Source organism: Salarias fasciatus, chromosome 17, assembly GCF_902148845.1.
Source record: "Salarias fasciatus chromosome 17, fSalaFa1.1, whole genome shotgun sequence".
Taxonomy (NCBI): domain Eukaryota; kingdom Metazoa; phylum Chordata; class Actinopteri; order Blenniiformes; family Blenniidae; genus Salarias; species Salarias fasciatus.
This window is the reverse complement of record NC_043761.1, coordinates 17,576,026-17,595,194: the sequence shown is the minus strand read 5'-3', so window position 1 is coordinate 17,595,194 and position 19,169 is coordinate 17,576,026. Positions and strand designations below refer to the sequence as shown.

Sequence of the window (19,169 nt, the reverse complement as noted above, 5' to 3'; positions counted from 1 at the left end):
GGGGTGTCAAACATGTGGCTGCGGTCCAAAACGGGTCCACCAGAGGTTCTGATGTGGCCCATAGGATGAGCTCTAAAGGATGAAACGATGTAAAGAAAACTCATCTGATCATTTCTAATAGAAGCTTCTGATTGATTTAATGGAGCTGGATGTTCTAGTGAAGAGTCCTGAGGTGAGGGCTTTGCTAAAAAAGCAGAAATGTAGAAATCGTTGCCATCAGGAAGCTTTCTGAGAGTATTTTTACATTCTCTGATTCTTTTCCTGTGTGGAATTAAGCTCTGCTGTGCTGGTGGAGCCATCAGCTGACCGGGGGGGGGGGGGGGGGGGGGGGGGGGCGCTTACAATCTCAATAGAGTGTGTGTGTTTGTGGGGGGGTCGAAACTGGACCAGATGTTTGAACGGAGAGGTGGAAGTGGAGTGGCTCAGCAGGGGGGGGGCTCGTGTCCACATGTTGATTAGCCCGATGGGGGAGCGGGTCGATATGCGTGAAGACGAAGGTGAAGATGTGGTCCGAGCTCACCTGAGCAGAGGGTGGAGTGTCAGGCCTGGTGGGGGGAGGAGGAGGGGGGGGGGGGGGGGGTCACGGTGGGAGACGTGTTTTGGACAAATGGACGACGGCTCTGCTTCGGCCTCCTGAGTCAACACGGAGGCTGGAAATGTGACGCGGGCGCCATGCGCGCCCCCGGTGGAGGACGTGCACGTGGGGGGTGCAGGGGGGTGGGGGGGGGGGTTCTGGACAGAGCGTGAGAGCAGAGAAGGAGAGTCTGTGTTGATGTGAAAGTGAGACAGCAGACTGGGAGTCAGAGCGGAGCTCATAAAGAGCGTCTGAGCGTGCCAGCAGGAGACGGCGAGCGCAGCCCGGCTCTGACTCAGCCGCCGGGGGGGGAGACCCGGGGCTGAATCAGCTGCGTCTGGGTGCTGATGGCGGCGTGGCCGGGCCTGCCTGCCCCCCCACTGCAGCCGGAGCGGGGAGGGGGGGTTCACCGCTGTCTAACCTCTGCAGCGCCGCAGACGGACCGGCCCGAGGCCTGGAGGGGCCGGCTCAGACTCACCTCCACCAGAGCCTGCTGGAGGAGCTGCTGGAGGAGCTGCTGCCCCCTGCTGGTGGAGGCCTGCAGCTCCAGGACACACTGCTCTCTGGGTCACGATGGCCACGACTACATGACACTTTAAATAATCCTACAGTTCAGAAGAAAAGCTAAATCCTGCTTCAAAAGATTAAAAACAGCCTTGTAAAAACCTAATTCTGAATGAAAATGACCAAATCAAACTTAAATCTGGAGCAAGTGTCTGGTTTCTTCTGATGTTAAAGGCGAGCTGAATAATTACTCCATCCTGGAAACCTCCATTCAGCTTCCAGTTAAATCATTCTGCTGTCTGGTCGCAAAGAAAAAACATATTCCAAGATGGCCGCCTGGAGCAAGCACTGGACTCAAGCCAAGACGATCTGACTGGAAGAAATGGATATAAAGAAAAGAGAAAATGGACAGAAGCAACAGAATGCAGACCTTTTTAAAGCTGAAGCGTCAAAGTGAATCAATGAAAATAAACAGGAAGCAGAATTTGTTTTCTTCCTGTACATGTAAATACGCCACTTTCTCCTTCTGTCCAATCAGAGCCCTTCACTGCCCACAGATCTTTAGCAAAATTAAACACAAAGGAGAAGACTTTAATTCAGAATTATTTCATTTGGAATTAATAATTCAGAATTAAAAACCATCCAGTAACTGAGGCCACTGAGTCCTGATGGGCCTGATGGGATGAGGAGGGGGAGTGAGAGTGAATTCATGTCGCTGGACTGACATTAAGTGAGGATTAACACTCCGCCATGTGTGGCAGCTCCTCTGATCCTCCGTGTTCTCACTTCCCCGTTTAGACCCACACCGTCTTTACCAGCAGTCGGTGAATCACGCTGCAGTCATGCTAATGCTATCTAGCTAATGTACAGTATGGCTGAGGGAGTGAAGGGGCGGAGCCTGAGAAACAGACTGCAGTGAAGTGGCCTGGTGGGTTTTCATGCATCGAGTCTCAGGACTCTGCACCTGCTTTACATATCAAAGAGCTGAAAACAGCTTCCAGGGGGGAACTTTTTGAAAATGTCCGTCGCCATGTAAACAAAGGAAAACGCAACTTTTCTGAAACGCTGCTGCCACGGCCGAAGTAAGCCGCTTCTCTGCACACATGCTCAGAAACAGCGAAGACGACCACAACCTGACAATGGCAGATAAAACTCCATCCTGTCTTCACTCTCACTGAACGAGGCCCAGACTGTTGCTAAGCTCAAGCTGATGATCTAAATATTTGCAGCGAGTCTTGTAAAGAGCAGTAACGACACAGCTCTGAGCTATAATTAAAGCTAATATTGTCCCTCAGCAGATCCACCGGGTTAGCTCTGAACCGGCTGAGCGCCTCCGGAGGCCACCTCCTCCTGTGCTCCTCAGGGTTTCCAGGTCAGGGGTGGGTGAAACCTCCACACTCTGAACGCCACCCTGCAGGTTTCTGTCCAGAAAACACTGATCTATAAATATCCTCAGCTGTCTGCGGTTACTCAAAAAAAGATGAAAATATTGATTTAATCTTTCCAGAGCAAATAAAACCCACACAAGCAGAAACACACCTCTGGATTACTCAACGCCGTCTCTTTCCGGTTTTCTTTGTGTCACCAGTGTTCACACCCCCTCCCAGTCCTGGTTACCAACAAACAGTAAACAGTAGCCGCGGCTCTGCGACGCTGCGAGCTGATAAAGAAACCCTGAGTTTAATATTCGATCGGATGCTGCAGCAGCTCCAGAGGAGAAAATATGACATTTTAACCTCGCGCACTTCTTGACGCTCTGTGATGAGTGTGTGTGTGTGTGTGTGTGTGTGTTCAGACATGTGTGCACATCTACAGACTGTTAACTTATTTTCTTTCTGAGAAGAAAGTGAAAGAAAAATAGGTTTCTTTATGTCTGGTTGCCTCAGTTGTTGCTCAATCGTGCTGAACGTCATTTTCCGGGGAAACTCTGGTCGTGACGACACCGAACAGTTTGACAGGAACACACTCCGGCGGATCTGGAGGCAAGACGGGGCCTGTGCAGGGGCAGGTCCACGCCTCCCACAGACTCTAAACACCCACACACACACACACACACACACACACACACACACACACACAGGTGAAACAGCATCAACATCAACACACAGCTGAGGTCACCCTGAAAACAGCCTACAAAACAGGACAGAAACCTTTTCCCATGACGTTAACGCCACTGGGCATTGTGGGTAAATACATGAGTGGATTCCACCACTTCACTAATGGTTAAAGAACATTATCAGTGTGAACGACTGAGTGCAGCACACACTGGAAACAATCACTGTTTACTATTTCTGTCTGACAGAAAATCCTTTAACTTTATTGTTTAAATGTCTGACTGAGCAAAACAACATGGATCGTCCCTCCGTCGTGTCTAAACCCTCATACTGAGGCACTGAAAGGTTGGTTATGGCAGGGTTACACTTCTCCACTGCCTCACACTGTTCATCACAAACCACTTCAGCTGATGCTGATAGAAAGCATCACTTTGTGCAACATATGTTAAGATGTCGATGTTAAACGCTGGGATGCAAAATATCCATCAGTTGTTGAGGCAAAGTTGTCCACCAACGGTGTGTGTGTGTGTGTGTGTGTGTGTGTGTGTGTGTGTGTGTGTGTGTGTGTGTGTGTGTGTGTGTGTGTGTGTGTGTGTGTGTGTGTGTGCCGGGGATTAGCCTGCGCTCAGCGAGCAAAGAAAATAAAGCCGGAGCAGAACACAGGGCTGTTGTGATGAGAAAGGGGAGCGGCCCCAGCAGCAGCCTTGTTTGGCTGAATCACAGCGACTGACCCGACTGGTTGCAGCAGTCCGGGCGCTCCGCCGCCGCTAAGCGCTCACCGCTAACCGCTAACAGAGGGAGCGCACCCAGCAGGCCGGGCAGCGACACTGGCCCGCGGCTAAAAGGCGTCGGGCTGTCACAGCCGAACGACAGGCACATCTTCGTGTGTGTGCTGGAAGGTGTGCTCATTAAACACCCACACACTGAGTGAGGTGTACTTTCCAGCCTCTGTGTGTGTGTGTGTGTGTGTGTGTGTGTGTGTGTGTGTGTGCGTCCCGGCTCTGAACTCAGCAGCAGCTCGGTGTTGCAGTGCTGTGCAGACTGTCACTAATTCAGAGTGATCAGATCCCGAGGCCTGCCTCTCAACGATGAACAGCGGCAGCGGCGAGGCGCTGCCCAGAGACTCCTGGACGGACGGGCGTCTCGCTCTCTGGTCTCTGAAGCAGCGCAGTAACGACAGTGAAACTGCAGGGGGGTTTTCTCCCAGCTGCTGTGGAGCCGTCACGACCTCTTCACCTCTCTCGCTCACGTCGTTCGGCTCGAGTGTCAAACTGGTCTGTTTGGTTTACGACGCCACGGTGTGAACAGTTTGTGAGGAAGATGCTCCGTAATGTGAAGGTCAGAGTTTCATTTCTTCCAAACAGACCGAAACAAGGAACAGAGAGTCTAAAGTTGCTTGAAAGTTTTCGCTTTCACAGTTCTTGACTCTAAATCCTATATCCTAAAATTATTTCCATCTAGACTTCCTGAAATTCCCAAATAAAACACATGATGGCTGTGATTACATGCTAAAGGAAGTCTTGCACTTTTTGTGCTGTAATGCCAAGTTGAATAAAATTGAACTAATGAAGGTAAACAGCATTTTCCTCTAAACATTTCTGAATCAAATCACTGTGTAGAGGTGGAAAAGTATTATGAGTAAAAGTATCTTTTTTTTGTAGGAATTCCATTTCAACAGAAGTAAAATAACCCATCTAAGAATCTACTCAAAAGTAAAAAAGTAGTTATTCAAACTTTACTTTGAGCAAATGATTCATCCTGGAGGCCACAGAAGAGCCCAGAATCTGAGTGACTTTAATAAAACAAGGATTTGGAGCGGTCGAGTCAAAATCCAGACTCAAGCAGTGTTCAGTGAGCTTTCATTTCAAGAGTTTGGTTCAGGAATCTTTATTCCGTCAATATCCTGAAGTCACAGTGGGAAATGATGAAGAGAAAAGCAGAGACTGAAGACTGATTTGTTCTTTGAAGCATGTTACAGTTTTCACTCTGTCACGGTGAAATAGGTCAACAAACACTTAGTGAAGTAATGAGTCCCTCTTCTCAGTGAGCAGCGTTCGGATGTGTCGTCTGAGGCGATCAGACCCTGAAGAGACCCTGGAGTCTGACTCTACTGCTTCACGTTGTGCTGCTGAGACCCGACAGGCAGAAAAACACACCTGAGAGTCGTCTGCATAGAAACACAATCTGAATGAAACCGTTTCCAGCAGAGGTGGCTGAGAATCAGACCCACTTTCATTCATTTGATGTAGTTTATTTACAACATTTCACTCAACCTGCGCTCCAGAATTTTGTCTGGATACGAAGAGAAAAACTGTGTTTTCGGCCATTTCCATGCCGACAGACACCGATTTCCAAACTTTTGTGAGAGGAAAACGTCATGCTGCTGAGTGAGCTCCTGATTCATGACGGCTCTTTGGGAGTCTAGTCAAACAGTGCGGAGGCTGTTTGATTCATGTCACAGTGACAATCATCTCTTCCCAGCTGTCCCCTGGTTTCATAACAGCGGTCGGACTTTGAGAAGAAACTCTTACCTGCAGCTTTGTGGAGCAGTGGGACAGCGGCGGATGTTCGCCACAGGACAAAGAAAACATTTAGAGGACAGGCTATCGTTTGGCAGTGTGAACACGCTGGGCCTAAACGTTCCCAGACTGTGTGCTGGGACGATTCCTGCGGCCATATCGGGCTCCTGCGCCACAATGAAAGCCGCCAGCTGGGGACGTTCGGCGGGGGATCGGTTTACCGAGCACTGACAGCCCGAGACAATCAGCATCCGCTCTGTGAAAGCACAATGTCATAACAGACGGACGGCTGTTGACAGGCGTCTCACGCCGTCAACAAATCCAGGCCATGTTGCATAAATCCAGCTCAGTTTGGCTGTGAGTGTTTGAGGCTGGACCGCGGTCGCTGCAGAGACGGTCGATTCAATAACGGTTCCCTCAGGTGAGGAACCCACCGACCGGCCGGGGTGCCGGTGCCACGCTGGAGTGTTACTTAACAAAACCCTCGAACTCACGCAACCAGACGCTTTGGGCGTGACCAACCCGCTCCACCGTTCTTGGCATTTTGCCTTTGGCAGAGAAAAGAAAGTCGAGACGCAAACAGGAACTGAGGCTAAACTATCGGATTCTTCAGAAAACTCATCCCATTTATTGACCTCTTATCAACGCTGGCAGCTTCTGTTGACGTTTCTCTCTTTGGGAAGAAGCTATAAGACCCTGAAAAAGCTGCACAGAGCAGCTTTTTACCCAGAAACCATCACAGAACCAAACTATCGTCCCCCTCCCTCTTCATTCCCGGGGATTTAAGCAAAGACTGCCAGGCTGCACTTCACATATCTGTTTGTGTTTCAGCATCGGGGACTTCTGGACTTATCTCAGAGTTTCAGAGCGTGTTGTTCCGGAACACGAGGCCGAGCGTGTCTCAGTGAATCGCATCTTTATTCACTGACGGCTGATATTTCATCGTATGGGAAAGTGTAACGACAGCAAAGGCTATGAGGAATCAAGTCCTACAGGTTTTAGGTTTTAGGGCTTCTCAGTGAGCTTTCTTGGGAGTAGATTTAAGTGGGCTGAGGGAAAGACCTAAAACATGGAGGACGGGAGGCCTGCAGGACCAGGGTCGGACACCACTGCCTGATGGCGTCCCAACAGGTAGAAGTTCTCCTGCTGTCGTCATTTTTTAAATCTGCTTGTGAAAGTAGAGTGCAGTGACACAACATGACTGTGTGTGTGTGTTTGCTGGTTTCTGCCTACACACCGTTCAGACAATGTTTTTACTGCCATGTGATTTGAACACTGGAGTACATGATGTTGACGTCTCTGTACTCTGAGATCAGGTCTTCCAAATAACAGCGTTCTTTCTCTTGCCCTCTCATTTACTGTTACCAAACCGCTTTTTCTTCCCTTTGTTTGATAGTTTCCCACAACATGTGCGTCTACAACTCCCACCAGCAGCGCTTCAGGAGCATTTCTGTTCAGTTTCTCTGAGCTTTTTGCTTCTGATGATGAAATAACGCTGAAGTGATGAAGGGAGTTTAATGCCAGATGTGTTTATTTGATCTTTCCTGCACAACTTGACGACGCAGCTCCCAGGAACTTTGAGCTGCTCCAGTTTTGAACCACCAGTTTGAGCCTAAAGTGATTTACTGGTTTGCCAGAACGTTTGCCCAGATTTTCCACGCTTGCCCGCCTCCGGAGCCACCGGAGCTGCGGAGTCAATCCCATCTTTATGAGCGTGAGGAAGACTGTCTGTCTCCGCGCTGCTCTTACCTTGAAGTCGAAGCTGCAGAGGCTGACGGCGTCGCACTCATCCTTCGCTCGCCGCTTCCGCTTCTGTGGAGAGACGGACGGACACATTTACAGCTGGCTGGCCCCGCCGCCGCCGCAGCGCCTGCTGGAGGGCCCTGCTGGGAACAGGAAGGGGTCGACGAGGCGGCGGGCCGCTTTAACGCCGCTCGGTTAGCAGGTGAGAGTCCGGCCCCCCGCGGCGCCGTCACTGCGCTCCATTGAACACACAGGACGCCCGGACCCGGCGGAGTGTGGGGGCTGTTCCTCCCCCTCAGGTCAACCTGCTTGTTTTCCCACATGTGTAAATCAGACTGAGGAGGCCGGCGAGCCTCCAGCTCCTTCAGAGTCGGTTGCGTCTCCTCAAAGAGCGGCGGGGAGCAAACAAAAGGTTGTGTAACGCCACTTCTTCAGTCAGCAGACTTTCACCCTGGCTGAGTCAATCCAGCAGCCTCCAGGACGGGACATCAACAGAGAGAGCTGGACCGACTCCTGTTTGACTTCTCTGATGCGATGTGAAGCTGGTTAAAGATAAACCTGACAGCGCCGATAAGGACGACGACACTTAATCTCTCCTCACTGATGTTGGGACAGGAAGTTAAACACTTCCTCTAGATACAAATGACTCAATCAATCCACGGGACAAATCCCCAATGCCTAATGAAGACAAATGATTAATGTGACTTTATGTAACACTTATTATAATTAAAGTCAACACAGGCATGCCTGAGGCAACAAAACGCTCACCGCTCGACCCGTTTCACATATTTGCTCCCGAGGAAACACTCGGAGTCGTACTGAAAAGCTGTTCTGCTGTTTTTTCAACGCTTCTCTATGCGTGCTAAGAGCGAGCGCGCCCTCCAAGCTAAATATTGCCCCGGGCTGCAGGACTCACACAGCAGATAAAAATGACACGGGACTAATCTCAGTGTAGAAACAGACACGGGGGGCGGGGGGAGGGGGGGGGGGAGGAAATGAGCACCCCTGTTCCTGACACCTCTGAAAAACGCCTCCGTCAGCAACTTTCTGGAACAACACTCCTCCAAGCTGCGACTTGTTCAGTCGGAGGGCTGGGCTGGATGTATACACACACACACACACACACACACACACACACACACACACACACACACACACTGAGGATACAGAAACTGCAGCAGCCCCTGGATTACTCATCTGGCGAGCCGCGGACGGATCGGTACGTTACATAAAGAGGCGATGATCTGAGCAGACAACAAAAACATAAACAGCCGCCGACGCCGCACGCAGGTTTCAACACTTTCGGGCCCAGACAACGAGAGCCTGCGAGCCAGACGTTGGCAAACAGTGCTCACATTACAATGACTTCACGGCCCGGACGCTCAAGCAGAACCTCGTCCCGCCGCACCGCAGACCCTGACCCAGAAGTGGATCTGAGAGGCCGCGGAGGAGAAGCCAAGAAGTGTCAGAGTCACGGCGAGGGAGCGCTGAAAAGGAAGATAAATATTTGCCGAGGGGGCAGGAAGGGGTGGGGGGAAATGGAGCGATAAAAGAGATGCACAAAGAGAGGGACAGAAAGCCAAACATTTGCCCGTCCGGCTCGGCTGGCTGTGATGTGGAGTGATTTAGAGCCGAGGCCGCTGGTCTACCGCTCCCCACATGGAAGTGACAGTCAGGACCCAGGAGGCTCCACACCTCCATTTGGAAAGCATTTACACGACTGAATAGGTTGATCCTGAATCACTCTGACCTCTGACCCCACCTTTGGAGATTTGCTGTTCTTCCTCTCTCTGTCATCTTTATTGAGTCTTTTTGATAAGGCTCTGTTAAGACGACTGGGTGGAAGGCATCGTTTTGACTTTCTCCTTTCAGAGAAGTTTAGAAAACATTCTCCATACACATCTGATTTGCATACCAGGCATTTGATTAGAATTAAAAAACCTTCAGACGCTGCATTCTGAAAGCTGTTTTCACATTAAAACGACATGCTTAAAAGGCCTAAACTCTCTGTTTGTGTTGCGATCTGTCCTGATATTCACCTTTTGTCTTTTTTAACAACAGTGTCTTCCCAGGATTTCCTCCAAGTAAAGCATCACAAACACTGCAAACAGCACCCACTAGTGGCCCTCCATGAAAACGACAGAGTTTTCAGCGTTCCTGCCATCTCTGTGTAAACGTGAAACTTTTCTGAATGGAAAACCCTAAAATGAGGCGTTTCCAGGTCTCCAACCTGCAGCTTCCTGGTTCCCTGGCTGAAACCGGCTGAAGAAGGTACGCTAGCTAAAGGAGCTAAAAAACTAAAAACAAGACGGCGCCGGAGGTTTGATTGATTTGTGTGTGTGTGTGTGAAGCTCAGCAGGAAGGTAAACTTCCTCACGTGGAAAAACTTTCAATAGAGCATAAACTGAAGTTGACTCTTGAGGTCGACGGCGCTCGAGGCTAACGCTAAAGGCTAATGCTAGGTAAACACGGAAGAAGAGCATAACGGAGGTCCTGCATTACATTCTCTGGTTAGGATAATTCTACTTTCTTCTTTCACGTGCGTTGGCGCAGCCATTACACTGATATTCTTCCTTTCTGGTTTTTCTGAGCTGAGCTAAACGTCCATATTTAGAAAGGATCGCAGCCGTTCGGCCTCAGAACGATCGCTTCAAACAGCATTACAGCATACATTTCTGATTTCCTGTCAGGAACCCGTAAAACCCCGCAGGGAGCATGTGAAGAAAAGAAACAGGATGAACTTTCATTTTATTTACCTCATGTTATTAAGTATTAAAGGGCATGAAATGGAGAGGGAGCACAGCTGCAGCGCAACATCAAAGTGCGGCGAGGAGGAAGCAGCTGGACGCCCAGCGGAGCCGCATCGCCGCCGCCGCCTCACGTGTTACCGGAGCGCCGGAAAAAAAAAAAAAAACCTGAACCAGCAGATGATACGAGCGAGGCCAGCCCAACAGAGCTGTGGATGTTTGTGCGAAGAGCCTGACGCCTCTCACATTAAATCTCTCCGTCTGATTAAAGCTGGAATGCTGCTTATCAGACGCCGCCGCCCCCCCCCCCCCCCCGTCCCCCCACCCTCCACCCCCGCCGCCTCAACTTGTCTTGATAGCCGACTCTCGCCGCCGTTAATTACCTTCACATTCCACCTGAGCGCAGTCTGGTTTTTGATCTGACTCACGTTCCGGCGGTGACGGAAAGCGCCCGGGGGCTCGTGCCTGATGCCGTCCGACTGAACGCGCCAGGGTTCGACTGCGGGCCAACGCCGCGCAACCTGGAGCCGCGTCCGACCAGCCAGCGCCGCGTCAAACCAAGAGGCAGCTCCCGTCAAAGTCCTGAAAGCTGGCTCCACTTTATTCAAAGCCTTGGCAAACGCTCCCAGGCTGCAGATAAGAAGGGCGGCGAGACAAAGACGTGGACGCAGCTTCATAAATCAGGCGGCGGGCTAACAAGCTCCACATGCGGGGCTGGGTGAGCTAAGTGTGCCATGTCTGAATCAAAGGCAGCAGCCTGGCACCAGATAAAGAGCCGCCGGCCTCTGCCGGCTGCCGTTCCTCCTCCAGCCGCGGATCCAGTTTCGGGCAGCTGGAAGTGCTGGAGGTGCCCATACTCTCCTCCAACCGTCTAATCTTTTCCCGCTTTAATCAGCAAGACTGTAAAGCTCCAGCACGGCAGAGCTGTTCGCCTCCTGCTCGGTAAAGGAATGGGAGCAGGTCAGACCGAGCCCAGGATAAACAGCCGGAGAGGTAAAGCCGGCCTGGAATGTAGCTCCAGAGGCCGGAGACCGATCTGAAGGCCGAAGCCAAAGCTGAGTCAGAACACAGCGTGGCCCTCCAGGGTCCGGCGCCTGGCGAACCTGAGCGCCTCGCTAAAAGGCCTGGTGTGTTCACAGGAAGTGCCTGAGCGTTGCGACCTACCGTGGCATCGGTGCAGTGGAGCGTGTTGTTCTAGCAAAGAGCCCAACGGCGCTTGCGGCACACGCTGCACGGTTCGTGTTTGAATGAGTGAAAGCTCTCGGCACGTGACGCACGTGTCCGCCGCAGCGGCAGCTTCCTCCGCCGCCGCTTCACCCGGCGTTACACAACTGTTTCGATTCGGCGCATCCACACGTGTAAACGGCGGGCTGATCACATCCTCGGCGAGGAGCAGAGGCGATAACTCCGCCGGCTTGTAAATAAATAACCAGTGGATCAAACACACGTGAGGAGCGTAAACAACTCAAGCCGAGCCCGGCCATCCATCCTCCGGTCAGGACGGTTTACGGTCCGAGGCCGCCGGCTGACAGCGAGCCGCCTCTCCTCCTCGCCGGGACGATGAGCAGTGCCACCGCTTCCCAGACTGGGAGGAGGGATTTAAAACGGCGAGCGGTGACGGGAAGAGGCTCCTGCGTTCCACGCCAGAGGAGGCAGCCGATGCATCATGCGGGAGTAAACACAGCGTGGGGCCCGGGCGCCGCGGTCTGCACTCACCGGGCTGGAGTCCCAGCGAGGCCCGGGGGTCAGGAAGGAGCAGGAGCCGCCTCGACGCAGAGACCTGCGAGAAGAAAACAGGATGAAGGAGAGCTTTTACTTCATCTGCTGATGTTCCTGAATCCCTCACGCCACCCACCACAGCCTCAGCATGCTGCAGCCCAGACCGGGACCCGGAACAGGGACATCGTGATCAGGGACCTGACCCCGGCTCCGTGTGGAGGAGGAGTCTGCGACCCCCCCTGAAACCCGCCGGTCGAGGTCCTGCCGCCACAATGAGGGCAATTCCTCAACAGGCGGGTGGACGGACGGCCTCGCGGCCCGAGGACCCGCATGAGAGCAGCTCAACCTTTTACTACGGCTCTATTTCACTCCGATGAGGCGAGGCTCCCGCTGCCGTACAAGGCCCGGCTGCGGCTGTGTCAACACCTCACACGCGCCAGGCCGTCGTTCTGAAGACGGACGCCGCCCGCCAACCCCGGCTCTCTGCAGAACAATAATCCAATAAGCGGAAAAATGTGAGATGAAGGAAGACGCTAAGGGGGAGAAGTGGCGAGGATTCAAACAAAAGCCGCCGCGTTGGGGCCGGGTGGAGTGTTTAGAGAGGCCGTCGGGTCGAGTGATGATTTAACACCAGCTACACTGAAGGAATCTACAGGAGCCGTGTCAGATGAGACGATAATGAGGAAGATGGAGGAGGACGAGGGGGGGGGGCAGACCCAAAAAGGCATCAGCATTTGGAGAATGCGGAGCTGCTCAGAAACACTTGTCCTGTGTGTGTGTGTGTGAGAGAGTGTGTGTCCAGCGAGTGCTGCTGGTAACACTGAGTCACCCCACTCTGACTCCAGCTGGCCTCCTGCAGTCAGCTGGAGCAGCTGCAGCCGGGCCGCCGCCGCCGCCGCCGCCGCCGCCCCGGCCCCTCCGTGACGCTCCACACCTTCGGTAACGTCACGGAGGTTCAAACACGTCCGAGGAGCTCAGACGGCGGCCTGACTGAATCCGACCGCGAGGCGTCGAGACGTACCGACGACTGACTTCACAGTTTGACTCAAACTCATGACGGGGTCCGTTTTAACTTTAACTGTTCAAAGAGAAATTTAACAAAATGCAGGAAATGCTCCAATATTAACCTACACCAACCGCAGGAACCTCAGTATTATCAACCAATGGCTTTTATTATGTAAAATCTATATTCCGATTATCTCAATTCATCCCGTTTTCCAAGCATTTCCTTTTCTGTAAGACCATCCCCAATTTAAATCTAAACTCTTTTTCGATACATGAGTTAACCTGGGTGTGATGTTACTATCTGAGCAAGATATTACAATAATATTCACCCAATCATCAACGTTTGAACCATTTTCCTCCATCAGTATCGACACTCAGAGGGCCACCTGTGAAGAATTAAGGTTCTTTGCTCTGATTTAAAGGATTTCATGTCAAGTTCTGTTCTTAATGTCTTTAGAGGAACACTGAAGACGACGGTCGCCGTTTGTGAGGCCCAACATGAGCCGCCGGGTGGTGGAGGACCACCCATGCTGGGAGTGGGGGGCGCTGCGGATAAACAGCATGTGTCGGCGGTAATAATAGCGGCCGGGGAGGACAGAGGACAGCGTGGAGCTGTCTGGGTGTCCTGGAGGCCGGCCGGGGGTCAGAGGTGGCTGCAGGTGGTGAGCCGAGCGGAGGGCGGGGCTTAAAGCGTCAGATGGCGGCTTCATGGACGAGTCCACTGCACCACAGTAACGCTCCGGCCCGTTCCCCTCCTGAGAACGACGGGCCGCTCGGAGCTCTCGACTCTTCCAGTTCCTGGGAGTTTCCCTGAACATCCCTGAGGGGGCTGCAGCTCTGGAAGTGGGCCTCGACCACAGAGGCACCACGCATGATGATCGTACCGGGAATCTCGTGAAGGTCAGAGAGTACCGTGGAAGAAAGACGGCTCTTCTCCTGAAAGCGGTTTAAAGGGAACATTAAATTAGTGGTGGGATGTGATCAGCGCAGGGCTCCTCTCCGCCGGCGTTCTGCAGGACTCAACAAGTCCTTTTCCATGAAGACGCAGAGCAAATCAGTTCGAGTGAAGCCTGCACTCATTATCAATACCCGTCAGAGCAGATAAATCGTCCTCGTACGTAACAGGATGATGTAATTCAATGTCTTGCTGCTTCTTGGAAAGTTCAGAAATCAGGAGATTACATTTGTAGAAATAAATCAGTATCTTCATATGAACAGTTAATGAGAGAAAACCATTCCTGGAAACGACAGCGGCTGCTTTAAACACTAAAATGTTATGTCTGCTATTTTTTTTTTTGGCCATACTGAACGATTTTGTGCAAATTTGGGAAGCGATGCTGTGAATTCTGCAGATCATTCTGCATGCGCTGACCTAAAACTCCAGGTTATATCATTCGATATGTTTCATAACAGAGGAATCATCCAGGCCTTCGCTCCAGCGGCTGACTCAGGCTCTGCTAATCCTCCATAAGCTGACGGCTGTTTGCAGCGACGGTGCGGTCAGTATGGAGCGTCTGCTGAGACCTGCTCTTCCTCCCGTGATGACGACGAGGGCCAATCACGGCGAACGGCTTCCAGAGAAGCAGGGTGTGTGTGTGTGTGTGTGTGTGTGTGTGTGTGTGTGAGGCCAGTGACGCCGCGGCTGAGGCTTCTGGGGAATGTGAGCAGACAGTCACTGTGGTTGATGATCGGTGCGGGAGCCATGTCGGGCCACACACACTCTCTCACACACACACTCACACACACTGTTACATCACCCGGCTGCCCGACAGAGGTGTTATCCAGTTTCTCGCTCTGGACTGAAAAGCGGCGTGCTGAGAGGGCCAGAGTCTGCAGAAATTAAACACAAGCGCTCTTCCGCTCAGAGACTTCAAGCCTCGGTGTTGAGTCTGCAGCAGCCGGGGCCGGAGGGGGGGTCGGGGGGGTCGGGGGGTCTGGAGGGACCGGGGGGGCCGCCAGCCACTGCAGCACGGGGATTAGGTAAGCTTGGATTATCAGAGGGGTGAGTGACGGCGGGACCACAGGGCCTGTTAAGACCAGCAGCTGGTTTAAAGAAACCCTCATGGCTCAGTTTATGTCGAGTCAGTGAAATGTCCTCAAACTTTAGAATCTGGGTCACCGTCTGCGCAGAAAGTCTCCGGTTCTGCAGCAGCTGTAGGGAGTCCTGGACTGACGGGGCGGCGTGGTTTACGGCAGAGAAGTGAACATTCAGTCCACAGGAAGCAGGCGGCGGTGATAACGGCTCTCCACACCGAGCTGCGTGATAAAACCGCACGTGCTCAGTAGTCTGTTTTATTGTGTCCGGCCCGAGCCTCACCTGGGCCGTCACCCCGCCACGCCTGTGACGATCGTCGCTCACAAACACACATTTAGACACGACTGGGGACAAACAGGCCTGTTGTGTCCACAGAAAAAGGGTCAGCTCTTCAAAACTGAGGAACAAACACTAAAGAGCTGCATTTATATTATATTTCAGTGTCTCTGTCATCTGCTGCGCTGCTAAAGTAACCGAGGGTTAAAGCTGGGTGTGAGCCTGACAGGAAAAACATAATTATTTTACATCAACGTCGACCAAGAACTGGAGTCGCTTGATGCTCACTGCTATAAAGTGTAGAAATGACTGGAAATGCTGTGTTTTATTGGTTTATGGAACATCAGCGCAATCAAAGACACACTTGAGGAGGAAATCTGATAAAATATGTCTTAAAGCTGCAACATTAGGAGGTAAAACTCAAGGTGGCGTCAAAGTGAGCTCAAACTCTGTGGCAGTACAACAGAGAAAACCGTGGAGTTGGAAAGAAAGCTGTGTGTATGTCAAAGCTTACTAAACCGTTACTGAGTTCGAGGCCTCTGATAAACCCCCCCAAACCCCCCGGAGAATCCCAGAAACCCTCAGACCTCTGACTGACCTCCTTACAGGGTGAATCCAGCTCACCCATCCAGACTGTGGAACCTGGAGCCTGCAGCTCTTTAACCATTAACCTTTTAATGGCCGCTAACGAGACCTGAAACGACGCAACTCCAATAACAGAAAGAAGAACTGATACAAACTGGAACAGATGACTCAGTCTGTTCTGCAGCAGAGCGGCGTGGCGCGTTCGGGTGTGAGGCAACGCCATGCATTTTGAAGCAATGACAGCCGGGTTCATATCGCAGGGTGCGACCCCGACCCCGCCTCATCCAACCTGAGGTTTACCGGCAGGATTTTCACACCTGCGAGGAACCGAGGGCCTTGATCAGCCGACGAGCCTGCTGGTGCAACCCTGTGTGCGTCGGCTCACACTTCAGATTCAGTTTCGTTTCTGGGTATCTCCTCAAACCATCAGCTCTTAACGTGACTCACGCTGAAATTCTGGTATTTCCTAAACAGCGACTTCCGAAAACCAGGTGGGAACGGCGGCCGGTCACACAGGGGTTAAAGGTCGCTCCTCTTCCTGTACCTGCTGTGGTTTATAGAAACACACACACAGATACTTCTAGCGTCTCTTCTCAGTCCAGGTTTTAGTTCCGGTCCAGCCTTCCCAACGACTGAACCTGATTTTTGGGAAGAAATGCAGAGTTTTTCCAAATATGGTCCAACAGAGACGTGAAACTAAGGCGCTTAAGAGAGATTAAATTTTAAATCTTCAGAACGAGGTGAAAATTCCTGAGGGGTGAATCACACGGTTTCGTTCATTCTCAGAAGGTCCTTTCAAAAGTTTATTTAAATAACTTCATTTTCCTGTTACACAGCTGATGTTATCACACCAACGAGCATGGGAATGACTCCTTCCTGCTTCATTGCGTTGAAATATACAACCTTTATAAATAGTACGCTGGTATATTTACATGTTCTAGCACGTCAGCATGCTCCTGCATTTAAAAAGTATTTATTTATAGAGTCTTGCTGCTTATAAGACTGACTGTGACCAATGAAGTTTTGTTTTTGGAGCAACGACAAAGTCTCTCAATCTCATTTCTAAAATAAAACTTCCCAGATGCTGCAACGCTGTGCAAACGTTTCCCAGCTTCATGCATCCACCCGACTTCGAACTACAGACCTTGACATGGGCGAAGCCTTCCAGCAGTGACTTCACAAGCATCCCATCCAGCAGGTTTCTTGCAGGCTGCACGTTTGGCTAAAACAACACCCGAACATTCAGATTCCTCCGTCAGTCTGGTATTTAATGCCCATCTCATGTGGGAAATCAGCGGCTATGTTCTCTCCCTCGCCGCATTCGAGTGTTTTTCCACCGGCCCCGTCATGGAGGCCGCGGCCCGGCTGATGTTTTTCCATGTTTGTCCACAGAGCGGGCCGGGCACGGGGCCGGGCACCGGGCCGGGCCCAGCTGGCACGCGGCGTGGAAAGCTTTTCAGAACGCTCCAACATAAACGCTCCCGGGGGAGCATCCAGTCAAAACAAGCCGATCGCTCTCATGCTGGCAGCCGGACTGATGAAACCTGGACTCCGAGGTTCAAGACCAGGAGGTGAAGGAGGACGATCAGAGAGACAGAGGGACCGGAATGAAAAAACAGCACTAATTGACTTCCTTGGAAAGAACAAAGATATCAAATGACTATTTGAAAACATTAAAGTGACCAGAACCCCAGACCGAGCTGATCCTTCACTATTCCTGATTTCAGCTCCTCCTGCTCACAGCCAGGTCAAGAGACAGACCAGCCTGGACCCATTTATAGCAGAGCTGCTACAGGTTTATGCTTCAGGAAGACCTTCTTTAAAGCACTGAGCTTCTCTTCTTTCTAATATTCGGTTTCTAAGTTTCTCTTCTGTTGTTTCCCTCGTGTATGCTGTCATTTTCTATAAAAGGGAAGGAGATTAATAATTACAGTAGTGAGTACTGTTTCGGGGAAGAGGGAAGGAAACGAGTTTGCACTTGTGGTTTTATGGCCTAGATTGTTCTGGTCAATATTATAATCATCTGGCTGTTTATACATATAAACTACATTCTGGCCTCACAGTAAGGTCCCTGGTTTGGGTCTCGGGGGACTTTCAGTCTGGAGTTTGCATGTTCTCTCCAGGTATTCTGGAGAAACGTGTTTTGGAAATGTGACGGTGGCCTGCAGTCTTCTGCATTTTGCATCCTCTTAGAAGAAGAATCAGTCCAGACACGGAGCTGAGGAGAACCAGGAGGCGGAGCAGCTCCTCTCACACTGCTGTCCTGTGGCGCCATCATGCGGCCACAACGCGCAGCTGAGACGCTTCACAAGCGCCTCGACCACAGACAACACAACCGGGAGATCATTTAAAGCTCTATCTCTGTTAAAGAAAAGTTTTAAAAGTCAATATTGTGTCTTTTGTGAAGTACTGACCTCCTGAGGCTCGTGCAGCGGCTCTCCACGGACCACGACCCTTCTTCTTCTTCGGGGGGAAACTTCCGCTCTTTCTGCGGGTTTTCGGAGCGGGGAGCGGGCGCGAGGCGTCCAGCAGGTTCGCCCATCGGGAGTTTCACTGAGATGAGCTTTAATTCACGTCCTCTGAGGGCGAGAAAGTCAATAACAAGTCCAAAACAAAAGCACGCGCCGGGGATGTTTTTTTTTTTTTTTTGAATATGGCGGAAGTCCAAAAGTCCACCAATCAGGAGGAGACGGAACGAGGTTGCTAGGATATGACGTAAAGTGGGCGTGGCCAGTCTACTAGCAAGCGCATAAATAGCTAAAAAATGATTATAAATAGGATATATTTTGCCTAAAAAGTGTATCAAAAAGTCTTTGAAAAGTGTGTAATTACTGTCTAAAAAATAATAAAATATGAATGGGAAATGTATTTTAAAAAGCGTGCAAAAGAGTATAAAAACTGGATTAAAAAAGTGTGTGGAAGTACAAATAAAATAAATAAAGCTGAAATGGATTTAAAAAAAAACTTTCTGTCCTGCTCCTGAATCCCATCCACCGCTGTGCCTGGGTTTGCAGGTTTGGTGGAATTCCTGAGTTTTTCTCTGTAAAAGTGTCTTGAAATGGCATGATAACAGTTTAATTTGGCTCTACACAAAACTGAACTGACTTATGTACCATGTGTACGTCAATCTGTTCCACAACTGCTTACTTCTTATTACATTAATCTATTTATATTTCACCTGAAACACTAGAATTACGTAATTTTGCCTCCCTTTTAAATAATGTCCTGAGTTTCTTCAGAAATGAAAAGTTCAGGAAGCATGCATTAAAGTCCTGCAAGCTGCTCCTGATCTTCTCTGCATTCAGCTGTGGGTAGTTCCAGTGTGGCATCCCGCTGAAATTTAATGTTTATAGTGTTCATGTATAAAATACGCATCATTGCGTGTTTAAAAAGCACAGAAATGATTAT

At 50.9% G+C, this 19,169-nt stretch overlaps 1 protein-coding gene across 1 annotated transcript; it reads right to left on the bottom strand.

Moving 5' to 3' along the window:
* Window positions 1–869: 869 nt before the first annotated feature.
* On the bottom strand, window positions 870–18,404 carry LOC115404690 (neuroepithelial cell-transforming gene 1 protein-like). The gene is made up of 5 exons (XM_030114090.1): window positions 18,176–18,404; window positions 11,858–11,921; window positions 7,401–7,463; window positions 2,960–3,072; window positions 870–954 (listed from the first exon to the last, which is right to left on the bottom strand). The coding sequence occupies exons 1-5, from the start codon at window positions 18,301–18,303 to the stop codon at window positions 870–872; spliced, it is 453 nt and encodes a 150-aa protein (XP_029969950.1). The 5' UTR covers window positions 18,304–18,404.
* Between the last annotated feature and the right edge of the window lie 765 nt (window positions 18,405–19,169).

What these genes read in the sequence shown, in the direction of transcription:
- LOC115404690 (XM_030114090.1), bottom strand. Translation starts at nt 18,303, where the DNA reads ATGGGCGAACCTGCTGGACGCCTCGCGCCCGCTCCCCGCTCCGAAAAC. An exon ending in CGCTGCACGAGCCTCAGGAG is followed by an intron (nt 11,922 to 18,175) that starts GTCAGTACTTCA and finishes TTCTTCTCGCAG; the next exon opens with GTCTCTGCGTCGAGGCGGCT. An exon ending in CTCGCTGGGACTCCAGCCCG is followed by an intron (nt 7,464 to 11,857) that starts GTGAGTGCAGAC and finishes GTCTCTCCACAG; the next exon opens with AAGCGGAAGCGGCGAGCGAA.